Genomic DNA, 13,811 nt, shown 5'->3' on the forward strand with positions numbered 1-13,811 from the left:
ATAAAACAAATTCGAAATTTAAAATTCGGACTCCACTTGCACATGTTAGGGTAGACTATTACGGTATTCAAAATTGGATGGCTCTAGGTACCGTCGTTTTTTCACAGTGCCAGAAACATACATACATTCATAAAGATGCTTCATTATTTAATTTGTTTAAATGTAATATAGAGCGATAATATTTGCTGACAACAATTTAAAAAGAGGTTTACTGTTTGTAATAAAATGAAACAAAATGTCTTTTGAAAATATCCGTTCTAGGCTACCATCTGAATATTTTTGCATCGCATCTGAATATTTTTGCATAATTAATAGTCCGTATCTGAACATTTGATCGTATCATTATTAACTTCCCCACTTCCACACATTGTAAATATTATGAATAGTTTAAGTTTATCGTTTTGGACTTCATACTTTGAAAGTTTATACGGATATTTCTGCTCATTTTTTATTTTGAATACAAAGCACTCAATCAGTTGGTTCTGTCTATGAAAAAGAATATTTCTTTTATACTTTGGTATAAATACGAAGGTTGGGGCAAAAGTCATGGCAACTATTTTCTTTTTGTAGATATGTGAACGCATCACAAAACGTATATGTGTCGTGTGGAAGTACTGCAGGCATAGTGTGTATGTAGAACAACAGATGGCTCTGTGGTAGCGAGGGCTCTGAAATCAGTCAGATGGTGAGTGCCGTACGAGATGGAAGTAACCCGTGTTGAGCAGCGCGCTTACATCAAAATGGCCGTTCTCCGAGGGAGAAATGCGATGAAATGTCACTGTGAATTAGTAGAAGCCCTTGGGAATAATGCCCTACCTTATCGTACAGTAGCACGGTGGGTAGGACAGTTTCAGCAAGGACGTGTGTCAACCAGTGATGAGCAACGTTCGGGACGACCGGTGAGTGTGCGGACCGACTTGGCACGTTCCGTCATCGAGCACCTCATGGATGAAGACAGACGATGGACGTTACTGGATTTAGAGAGGGCAAATGGCATCGAGAAACGCACCGTCCACAGGATATTGCGTAATGAGCTACAGCTACGCAAAATCGCTTCCCGATGGGTACCGAATGCACTGACGGAAGTTCAATATACTCCAACCACTTTGCACGCTGGCAACAGGACGGCGATTAATTCTTGTCACGAATAATCACCATCAAACAATACGTGGTAGACGGTTTGCAACACGAGAGGACATTGCTAATGCTGTGCGGCAACAGATGACCCGATTTACACATGGTGAGGCAAATGCTGAGGCTGATGGTATTCAGCGCCTCCCACATCGTTTGAAGCGTGTGGTAACAGTAGCAGGGGACTACATTGAAGGTCTTTAGGTCCAGATGTCAACTTTATGTGTATTGTATTATCATTCTTTTGCTGGGTGAAGGCCATATTGCCCTGCATACTACCGTAATAAATTAGTGTAATACGATATTTCAGTGTTATTTATTGTCCACACATGTAGTTAAGACCTTGTCCTTTCGTCTGTATATGTCACATTTTCCAACCGGACTGGTATCTTCAAGAAAAAAAAAATAGTTGCCATGATTTTTGCCCCAACCTACGTACGTAACACAAAAATACACTGGAGGAAAACTTTCATCCGTTTAACATCCTGGATTATATATCATAAATATTTTCGAGTGTGACTTTCACTTGAAATTTAAATAAAAGTTGTGGCAGAATAGACTATAATTTACTGAATGTCTGATGTTGGTGTTTCATGATATCAGGGCTCTGAACGCTTTTATGAAGCATATCATATGTCAGTTATTAAGAAATTTGTGAAAAAGTGCAATACATTAAAACAAAGTAAATAAAAATAAATTTACTTTATTGTTTAGTTCTACTTTACACAGGTTTTCATGTTTACTCACATAAAAATATTATTCAAGAAAATTTTCTTTCAAAGCAAAGTAACGTTAAATTCATTAACAATAACAATAAATGCAATATAACCAATAGCTGGATTCGAACTAACTACTCTTCCTTTACAGTCTCGTCCGTTACTAATCACAATATCTATGATTATAGCAAGAGCAGAAACTTATGTAATCTGAATGTCACTTACAATTTGATTGGTTTGGTTTGGTTTATTTGATTATGGCAAAGCACTCGGCTATCTGTTTAAGAGGAGCAGTCTCTTCGTGGAGGACGTATTAAGGAAACTAGCTCGTATGCACGTTACACATGGGAAAAACCACGAAAACGCCAGTGCAGGTAGCCTGTTCGCGGGATCTGAACCTTTTACAAAATACCAGTGTTATTGCTCAACTTCAAGTTTGAATTTCGAGTTCTCTTCTCACTTTACACATCCATTCTTTTTTAAGGTCTCTATGATTATGCAAAGATTTGGTGGGCTCTTGGTTGTTTTTGAACATTCTTTAGTGAATTTTAGTATTTTGTTTATGAATCTATCACTAGTTATAACTTTTTATCTTTAAGAGCTTTTTGATTTGATCTGCAATTCTTGTACAACGACTTACACATTTTGCCAATGATGATTTGTAGTTTCAAATTATTCCGGTTATAAGCTCGCTTAAATTTGTAACCAATCATTTTAGGTGAATATTCTTTCCTACAGATCTCATGCCCGTGTTCATTCCAGAATGTAAATTTCTAGCTCGTGTGATGTTCAGTTGAGGTAGAAAGAAACTATTTAAAGGAAGGTTTTAGAATGTAGAATCAGAACGTGTTCTGTCTGTTGCCAGGTTGCTAAACGGATTCACTTGTGAATAGTATTCTGCAGCGTTGAGTTATTTTCGACGTTAGGCTTGTTACGCCGACCTTAGGTCAAAGCCAGTTTGCGCGTTATTATAATTTAGTTGTAGTTAATCTATTATCTCTGAGCTAAGCAATAACTGCTGTCTTCTGTAAACACGAGTTGGAACCATTTGCTAAACATTATTTGAGTTCTTTAAAGGGTCCTTTACAGTATTTCCTGTTTCTGTAGTACATACAAGACATAGCGATAATTCGCCGCTAGTCTTTCAGAATTTTGGTCTCGTGTATACTCTCTAAGAAGACCAAACTCTGATTCACTGCTTTCTGATGACTATTCATAAACTGAAAAAACATTCCTATATGATTATTATTTTCGAACTTACTAATTTGGTGCTGAAACTTTCAGTATTTTTTCACAAATGAAGGAGAAAAGTGAATTTTTTATCATTTTAGTAATGATTATAGTTAAGTTAGAGTCACACGTCAAAATATTACTTAAAGTTAAGTAATGTAAGAAACATATTTTAACCCTGAACGAGAGGATTATTTTAACTGTATTTTATTATAAGAATTTCTAGGTAACGAATGACACAGTGTATTATAACACGCCTACATTTTTTTCATTCACTGTTTCCTGCCTTATGCGGATTAATAATTATTTTCATGCATTAATGTTATTTATTAGCTACATTAAATTGTATCGCATTTTATAACTCTTTTAAGTATCATTCTAACCTCCCGGTGTCGCCAATTTACTGCAAATGAAGTTTTACTCGCTTTCGTTTTACTAAACTATACTCGGGTGTTATCACTACCATTTTCTTCTGCTCTTCTTTTATCTTCATTAACGGAGAGAAATAAAGTAGTTGTGTATCAAGCATCTCATTAAATGTTTTTATTTCTTCACTAACCTTAGATGTAACGACTAAAGGCAATCAGATTTATCTGAACGTTTGTTCGAAAGTAGGGATTAAGTTGAGAAAAGTTTAAGATGTAAAAAGGCAATCCCATCGAATTTTCAGTAAGAAATAAGACAAAAATGTTACGATTTAGACTCACTTCAAAAGGCAATTCTGATATTTACTTCAACTTTATTAGTAATGCCACGTTAAACAAACTTCCTTTTCTCTTCTAATGTTAGATATGAACCATATTATAAAATAAAGGCTAATTTATTCTGTTATTTATTTAATAAAAAATTCTTAAATATTCCAAAAGAATTGCGCCAATGTAGAGTTTCCTATCATAAATAATTTATACTGACGTTAGAATCGTCCGCAACAAATTTCTGGAAATTGTTTGGTCCAAATGTTTGAAAAGATAGTTCATAATGTTGTGTTACAAGGCATATATCATTCACATGACTCAGCACGTCATTAGGCATAAGACTCACCAGGCGTATGACTTATGTCACATGCGGTTATGTCACATGCGGTCATGCGGTTTATGTCACATGCGGTCTGACAAATGTACACATCCAGAGGCGGTTTCATGTACACAAGCAAGTCAATATGTCGAGCGCCGTGAGTTCAGAAGGCCCTCAAATTATTAATAAATTAAAAATAATAGTAGGCAAAACCTTGTGACTTAAGACGAGAAGATCACCCCCGTTTTAACTTTTATCCGCCATTATACATATCTCAGAATTCGAAAATTCCCAAGATTTTCAATTCTTTTTTAAATTAATAAAGGAAGTTACTTAACATATGAACGATTAAAAAGCAACAGATAGATTTTATGTCTTTGTTTTTCAATAAAATAGCTAATTTATAGGTTTATAATACATTTTATTTACTATTATATGTATAACAGGTAGGTTGATAATTTTTATGTGTATTTCATGGCTTGCTGTATTTGGTAATGAAAGACGTTTCTGAAGACGTGTTTTGCGTACTTTGATATATAATCATTCAATTATTATTTCTAGAAAAATGATTACTTGAAATTATAATGTTTCAAATTTCTGCTGCATTTAGGCTTCATTACTCTGTTATACTTAATGCACTGTAGCATATACACCTACCTGTAACACCCAAATATTTCGAAACATTTTCTGTCAAATTCACTACTGAAGTAAAAACCTGTTCCAAATTATTCGTCCTTCATCTTTCAACCAATTAGCTGTCAACACAAAAGCTCATCTCCATAAGTTTTATGTTATTATGAAGTTCCTGTTTTTTTATAGTAACCCTACCGCTTTGCTCTATTTATAACATATGACGACATTTAAAATTGCCCTGTTATTACCTAATATTTTCATGTGCAATAGCAGCTTTAAATTATAGTTGTTACTGCTCAATAAAAGGTAGACTTTTCTTTCCGTTGGGGGGGGGGGTCAATCTTGGTATCACCATAGTTGTTTGCTAGGTAATAAATATTAGCATGAGCATTTAAAGTTAGCATGAGGTTATTTATCGATTACAGACAGAAACAATATGGTATTGAAATATCTTGTTGCGTGATTTCATCATTCCTGTGAACATGAATGTTACATTGCTAATTTTAAATGAAATTTATTATTACGCTTTACTTATGTACTCAAATTAAAACAAACATTGTTGGTTGCTTATCAATATCAAATTTATTATCGAGAAGCATGATTTTAATGTAATCAGACATTCAACACTAAAAATTCTTTTGTTGTTTCAGTGTGCAAAACTGATGCTTACACATGGCTATATTAATATCAAAATTCTATCTCATTTGTTATAAATTAAAGTAAGATTTATTAAAGCATGATAAAAATACATATACATTATTGAAAAACCAAAGATATTTTCATTAATCACTAAAGATGCATTACCATTCATTTATAGTGCATGAATGTTCATCAAAAATAAATTAGCATTTCCTTATATTATAATAAGCAAATTAATGATTCTTTATTGCTAAGAAAAGTTATTATTTTGCGTTATTAAACTGAACTTGTACTCCTCATGTGAACTCCATTAATAATCGAATATTAACATTAATTTCGCAATTTCCTCCAGTCTAGACGATAGGCGATGAATTATCTTTTCTAAATTAATATGCAACTAGCTCCTTTCTACGACCTGATATTAAATGGCGACCACGAACACAGAATTCTATCCAAAGATTACCATAGACATCTTCAAATGAGAAACGAGGAATGGACATTCTCCAGACGTTGAGTCGCCCTTTTTCCCTTCTCTCTTAACAGTCATAATTCGTATCGCGACCCTTGGAGTTTGCTTATAACTTCTGACGCACCCATTACGCTAAAACGTATGTTTCAGGCACCTGCTAATGGAGTGCCACTTAAGCTCGCCCGGTTGTGCCACCAATGCTGTTTAACCTTTGCACTTAATAAATAGTGCCCTGTGTATTGGTAGGATCTGGTGCAATCCATTAAAGAATTGCTGGCGGCGTTCATTGCTGAAATGGGGACGTATGAGACGTGGAAATTTTCTAATTTGGCCAAACGATACCATGGAGTGTTTCAGTAAAATCAGTGTTATGGAATCCATTTCGGCAAGTTTGATTATTAGCATATCTACGCTGACAGTTCTAGGGCATTCTTGTTTTCAAAGTTTAATCTATATTCGGAAACTGCTGTTGTAAATTATGGGGAATAATTCTCTTTTGCAGAATTTGGGACTATACTATGGGTATAAAATTTCACGATTATAAAATTTAAAAAAATATGTTACGAGTAATTACAAAAAATAAGGTATCGTTATATAGAATTTTATATCAAAATCATCAACAATTTTGGTAATGAATGTACTACTTGTGGTTGAGAAAAAGCAATATAATATTTGCATTTAAAATGACGCGCAAGATAAGCATCAGATCTGAAACTCTGAAATATGTTTGATAACGGAAAGTAAGAAAACACGTTATTTTAAAATAAAGGAAAATTCACTCTTAGCATGTTATTTTCTTTCAAATATGAATTTTATAAAGTCCTTCTAACACCAATTTATTTCTTACTGTCTCCTTATGACCTTTTTGTTTCACCAGTGACAAAGCGGTTAAAGAACGCTGAGCACTATCGTTCATCCCAGATTCAAACAAGTTCTCCACGAAGGCATACCTCCCCTTAAGCAGATCTCGCGGAGTTTAGCCCTTTAGATACCCCTTGCATGCTTTTTTATGTTCGAGTAACCAACAAACCGAATAAACGTTCTTTATAATTGACACACTCTTACTGAGCAAAGGCCCACCAGCGGCCGAGCGGAAATGTCACTGAGCAATGGTTTTTCTTTCTGGAGTTCGAATATCAGCAAACGGGCTGGCTTGTAAGCTTCCTTTTGTTCATTAATCAGTTATTTTATGTTTTGAATCTTTACTGGGCTTTCTTCCCTTTAGTTTCACTAGAATGCAAATAAGTTCGCATGCATTTAAGATGAGGATTTTAGATTGTTAAACAGAGCGTGGTCTCCCTCTAAAACCACGTTACTAGGAATGCTAGATACGATTTGTATTCTGTGGCCTAGCATTACAATTGCCGATAGTGAATATCCACGCCGGTTAAGTTTTGAGCTACCTTTGCGTTAACTGATCTTTGTAGCCTTTGGCTACTACTTTAAATTTAAATTTTGCATCTGAACTTACAGTTACTTTAAGTTATCGCGCCACAAGCGGTTGGCTCAGTTGTAAGCAAAAGGTTTGCCTTTCATTCTTATTCAATGTTAAATAAAATGTCTTTTACACCCTTCTCAAGTTTTAGTTCTTACTTAGCGATAATTTTTTGACAGTCTATCTATAATTAAAGTGTATGTCACCAAGAAGACTTCTAAATTTTATAGGCCTTTTTCGTAGTTTTCCTTATGTGTAACACTGAATAAGCCAGTTTCCCTTAGAACGTCCTCCGCGAATGCATCCATCCCCTTAGAGTCCTGTCGGCGAAAATTTCCCCCCAGCGGCCGTCTGTTTTTCATAGCGTATAATGTTGTTTTCTCTGTACATCATAACTTCCCATACATAAATTTAGTAGGGGATGAATGTCAATGAATATTAAGTAAAATTATAAGGAAATAAAGCATAATAGAAAAGTAATAATATCTCTGCTTCTTTCTAACAGCAAGATAATTTGATAACATCTGATCCAGGCGGTCCACTCCTCCCCTTTCGATGTTGTAATCTTTTACAACTATTGGTATTTTTACAATTCTTTTCCGTGCTCCAACATCAATCACCGAGTTATTATGGACTGTACTCATCAAACGTATATCCTTCTTGCCTTTCTAATTCACAACCTCTTTTTTCTCTTTTTCTGCTGAGTAGACGTTGAAGCTATCTCTCACTTTCCTGTATCTTATGTAAAATGGCGCGAATATTTATAAAACCCGGGGTTAATTCAATTAGAAATAGAATGCCTGATTAGTGCTACTCTCTAGGAGGTATGACGTAGAACAACGCTTGAGGCGCGTTACGACTGCCCTGCGGAAGTTTCACTTGAACGCGCTAGACGCGTTACGGACGACGAAAAGGTTAATCAAACCAAACTAACCTTCTGAGAGTAAGCACCATTTACTTTGGTGACCCTTGCTTTACAATGCAGCAAACAGAGCAACTCTAGCCATGCCGCAGTTCGATATACCTCCAGTTTCTTTCTATAGTTTCCGGAGAGCATAAAGGATTGGATTAGAAGAGTCTGCATCAACATATTTATTTGAACTAGCTAATGTATGTTAATGGTGGTTACATATGCATGTTCAATTATTTATAACGCATTATTAGTAATACATTTGCTTATGTACTTTTGTGTGCACAGATGTTTATGCACAAATTTATGCTGTCAATAACAGAAACTGAGTATCTGTATACTTATATTAGGAATGTCTGCATCAACATATTTATTCGAACCAGTTAGCGCATTTGTATATAATGTAATTATTTATACTACCTGTAAGAAAATTCATTCTGGGTATATTTGTATTAGAGATGACTGCGTCAATATAGTTTGGACTATTTTATGTACTTTTAAAAGTATGTGTGTATACACATGTATTTACGTACAAATTTATAGTGTCTGTAACAGAAACTGAATATCTGTACTTTTGTATTAGGAGTGTTTGCATCAATATATTTATCGGAACTTGTTAAAGTATTTTAATAGTAATTATATATATATTTATATATATGTACAGGGTGTATCAGTACAGCGGTGACAATCTTTCAGGAGAGATAGAGTACACCTAGACGATGGGAAATCACATAGCAATGCATGGTCGGAAACGCTTTCCTGACGCGGTAGTGGCGACACAAAACAGAAGAAAGGAAGGATACACACAGCGAGAGAAAACATATTTTATTACGTTTGTTGTTGCTGTTGCTTATGCTCACTTGTTTGCCGTAGTCAGCCCAAGCCCACGAAATTCCTCCTGGCAAGGAATGCTAGATTACGCCTGTCGTTGACAACAGCCTTGAGCATCTAGCAGGTAACAGTGAGATTTGACTAAGTTCCGCCCCTAATTTTGATAGAAATAAACCCGGGGAGGACGAGTCCCAGGGTATCTCACCCCTACCCCCTTCCACCAAAACACAAGAGAGGATTTTCGGCTCGCTGCATGTTTAGAGTGCCGCTATGCTGCATCGACACTATACATTTATAAACATCCATGCCTTCTCCGGATTCGAACCCCGGCCCTTCGGCATGGCAGTTTATTATGTTTAGTACATCAGAAACCTTCAAATAAGAACAAAAACAAACAGCGATCGTCATTAAAGAAAGTGTTCTAATTACGACCCCAGACCGTGATGCAGGCGTCACTTCTCAGGCGCATAAAAGATCTACATCACGAATAGAAGATCGCATGGAAAATGCATGACGCACGGTTCCTGCATCACGGTCCGGGTAGTGATTTCGAATACCTTCTTGATAATCGTTATCTCTTTATGTTTTTCTTTTTTTTTTCTTTTTTCTGTAACCCGAACAATAAACATGTTTTCTCACCCCCGTTCGTGTCCTTTTTTTCTTGACTTTCTTGACTTTTGTGTCATTACTTCCCCGCCAGATAAACGTTTCCGATACTGCATTCCTATGTGATTTCCCATCGTCTAGGTGTACTCTATTTCTCCTGAAAGTTTGTCACCGCTGTATTGATACACCCTGTATATAAATGTATTTATTTATACATACGATTTATAATTCTGTACGTTCTTGAAGAAAGCTGCGAGGCCGTACATTCCCTATGTCTTCCTTTTGTCAGACTTATACAAGATATAAATATAATGATAAAAGTTATAGAGGGTGATTTTTTTTAAACTGACAGTACTCAGAGTCATCTGCATCTCGATCTATCAGCTGGAGTGACACAAATCTTGGCAGAGAGATGTAGAGATGAGTACTTGCTGTGAGCATCCCTACTGAGTACTTGACCTGGTGCCTTACTACAATATTATTCGGTACACTGATCAGTGTTAAATCTTTCTTACTTGTACAGTAATATATCAAAATTTATCCTAAAACAATATAGTCTTAAATACTGTCCTAATGTAAATATTTTTAATAAACAATATGATCTTAATGCAATTAGCAATAAATGAAATAAAATGCAGTAATACATACAGTCCTAGCACCATATTTTATATAAAAAATATTGTAGCAGTTGAACGATGCTTATGGCAATAGCAGTTTATGTTACTTGACATCGCCTTCACTTGCTATTTTGTTTATGATACTGTTGATTAAGGTTGGGATTTTAATGATAAGTTTTTAAATTTCCAACCAATATTTTTAGGATGTGTTCATAAAGTTCCGTAGTCATTGGGTATTGAAAGAAGTAATAGTCTTCTCGTTCCCCATATATGCAGATGTTAGAAGAAGAAATATTTCTATCGAAGAAATATGTGGGGAAGGGACCATGACCTGTTACACACTGGGTAAACTGCTTGGAATGTGCTGATTTCTCTAAAACTGTTTTGGAAGAAATCGCAGGCTTTTCTCCCTGCTGGCGCTGTTTTCCTTTCTTAATGCCAGCTGTCTAGTGCTATTTTCTTCGATCTGTACTTTAAATGACAGCGTGGCCAAGAGATGATGATATATGAAGTTAATTGCATTTGGGTTGCTTGCTTTGCAAATTCATCGGCCTTTCATTTTCTGATAGCCAGAGTACCCTCTGATTCGGGATATTGTGCTGTTGATGCAGATTGTTGTAGTTATCGTTTCGGGTTGAGATAATATTAATGTTCTGTGCTAATGGGAGGAGTTAGTGGGATTTTTGAGAACATTTATGCCCTTCAAACGTAAGTCAGTTTCACAGGAAATTGCTGCTTGTTCTAAAGATTCCCTTTCTATGTAGAGTCATTTATTGGAAATTCACCAAATTTGGTAGAGAAAGCAATGACGACATGGGAAGAAAAAAAAAAAAAAAAGATTTCTTGAGAACGAAAAAACCGTAAGTTGCATTTGTCTCTATTCCAGTCTGCATAAATGAAAATTCGCAAGAAATGGAGGAAAAATTTGAAAATTCAAATGTTCGGTTAGGTAAATGACAGTAGTATCCGTAATTCAGTACTTAACGTTAAGGGGAAAACTCCGAAGCGTATTCCGAATGTTAGCTGTGTTCAGCATGCGTCTCATTTTACCTCATCGAGAGTTACTTATGAAGTCATTATATCTTTATCAATCGAGCGCAACCGCCGCTCATTGAGAGCATAGAAATCGTAACAAGCTATGTAAAGGCCTCTATCTATCAATTCATTAAAGGCATGATTCAGAAGCTAGAAGAAACTTAGTAGCTTGGTTTGGTACACAGCGGAAACCGGTGTCAGAATAGACTGTTACTGATGTCACGACTGCAGTCTTTGACGGCACCCGTGGGACCGTTGCTGGTAGTAGCAGTGCCCAGAAAAAAGCCCGACAGTTGGGTTTGAATCTTTCAACTTTATGTCAAATATTTCAGAAAGCTCTTCTCTTCTACCCGTACAAGATAACCCCGCGCAGGAATTAAACACAATAATTATAACAAATGAGTGACATGCATATGCTCTGACATTTCTCGCCCGAACGGCGGTCGACAGTGCTCGCCATGGAGAATTCTGTGGGCAAATGAGGTCCATTTGCACCTAAATGAGGCTCTTACATCCGAACAATTCATGCAGTTCAGGAAATCCAGAAAGTGACTGTTTGGTGTGTCTCTACAGCAGATTTCATACGCGTACCATCCTTTTCTAAGAACATTATTCTCACAGGATTACAGACCTGGATCGTTAAGACGCAAATGTATCATGATATGTTGATTATTTCTGTCATTCCACAACTACAGGAAGGATAGTTGCTCTATCAGGTACCTTCTATGCAGGCTGGAGCGATATCGCACACTAATCTATCCGCACAGCGGCTGTTCTACCATTACTTTATAGAAGAAACGTTCGTAAAACGTTTTTCCCAATTCATGGCCGCCTCACACCCTGGATCTAACCCCATGTAATTTGTCTTTTCCTGGGGGTTTATTTGAAGTCCATTTTGATGGCATCCCGACCATGACGATTTTAAAGGACAACTTATCAAGGGTTTGTGAAATGTTACGTTTGACAATCCAGAATGTTGTCTACAGGATGCAGTGTGTGATCCACAAGAAAGGTGATCATATTTTAAGAGCTGTGTCCTCTAACTACTATGGCCAGAACCGGTGGTCATTTTATTATGGAGGCATTTAATAGGCGACCACCGTTACCTCCTACGAAGAGATAGACAATTTATCTATATCCATGCCTTCTCCGGGATTTGAACCCGGGCCCTACGGTACGGCAGTCATTAACTACTTTTTTGTTTGGGGGGCGAATGGTTGTCTAGTCAGAAAATCAATGCTAAAGACGAAAATAAATATCCAATCAGAGTTTAAGTTAAAATTGCTAAAGGCAAAAATATCATAGAAATGCGTTAAAACAAAAAAATTCTAAAACGTTCTTAAATAATGAATGTCTATCAGCAAAATGAAATTTCTGCAGTTTTCTATTCTGAATAGTTTGCGTATTCCTAAAATTCCTAAAATCCACAGAAAATTTCTTTATTTGCTTCAGTGAGTAAATAAAATTGTCATAAAGCGAAATAACGTTGCGTTATAGAATAATAATGAAAATTACCTTAGAAATAGTTTATGTATTCTCAAAAATATATCAAGCAAAAATTCTAAGTAACAAACTATAAGCATTGAAAAGGTGTTACTTACCGTAGTGCTCTGACGAATGTTTCTTTCTTACTACAAAGCAGACAACAATTAAAACTATTAAAATTACAACAGCTGAGACTGCAACTGGAAGGATGATAGTCATATCCAAATAAAATGGAGCTGTTACTTTATTCACAACAGTTTTGGGTGTGACAGCATCTGAAAAATAACAACAATGATGGAATAAGGTAATCGAAGATTTCTTCAAAATAATAAAAAATTATGATTAATGCTGCTTGCGTAATTTATCAGTAGATGGCAGCACGAACTACAATTTGATTTATTTTTACAAAATTTCGTCAGACTAATTAAACAGTGTGAAACTTTATTATCTTATAAAGCAACTGCTATAGTATTTTTAAATAGCAAAATTTCATAGCAGTCACAGTTAAAAGGCACAAAATATACTTTCAAAAATTTTATGTTTTGTGTTCTGCGAAAGAGAAAAGATGAAGATCTTTCTACTATTAAATCATAAAATACGGAGATGGGATATTTGAAATATATTAACGTGAATCTTTCAAAATTAAATCACCAGTTTTTCTTCATTAGTATAAAAATACATATAAAATACTGTATTGAAAGAAATCTATTCTTTACTCATTCTCTATTCTTTACTATGTCATGTCTAAAATGCATATTTTTAAAGACCTGAAAACGCATTGTGTTTGAAGCTTTATAAAAATATAGGAAAGTATGTAACCTCATTTTTCGTAAAAATATATAAAGCATTTATGTTATACACATATTCAAAGCATGAACGACAAAAGTATAATACATTAAGTTTGCAAGATTTTTTATTCGCTATCATTTACTTCTCTCTACGGTTAGTTTAAAAGACATCCTGGGTAAAAATGTAACGTTACTTCATTTAAATTATTAAACAGATACTAAACTTACAGATAACTATTATAATAAAAAATTTGCATAAGCATACAAATTGT

At 35.2% G+C, this 13,811-nt stretch overlaps 1 protein-coding gene across 3 annotated transcripts in view; it reads right to left on the reverse strand.

Moving 5' to 3' along the window:
• Positions 1 to 13,811, reverse strand: part of LOC118197664 (cell adhesion molecule Dscam1-like) — a 927,954-nt gene that overhangs the window by 84,910 nt on the left and 829,233 nt on the right. For all 3 annotated transcript variants that reach the window (XM_085816877.1, XM_085816876.1, XM_085816875.1), the window contains exon 21: positions 12,868 to 13,026. In XM_085816877.1, coding sequence (XP_085673003.1) covers positions 12,868 to 13,026 — 159 coding nt within the window. The remainder of the gene's footprint in view (positions 1 to 12,867; positions 13,027 to 13,811) is intronic.

Source organism: Stegodyphus dumicola, chromosome 5 (assembly GCF_044657685.1).
Source record: "Stegodyphus dumicola isolate Sdum_Otavi_A_Nest chromosome 5, ASM4465768v1".
NCBI lineage: Eukaryota > Metazoa > Arthropoda > Arachnida > Araneae > Eresidae > Stegodyphus > Stegodyphus dumicola.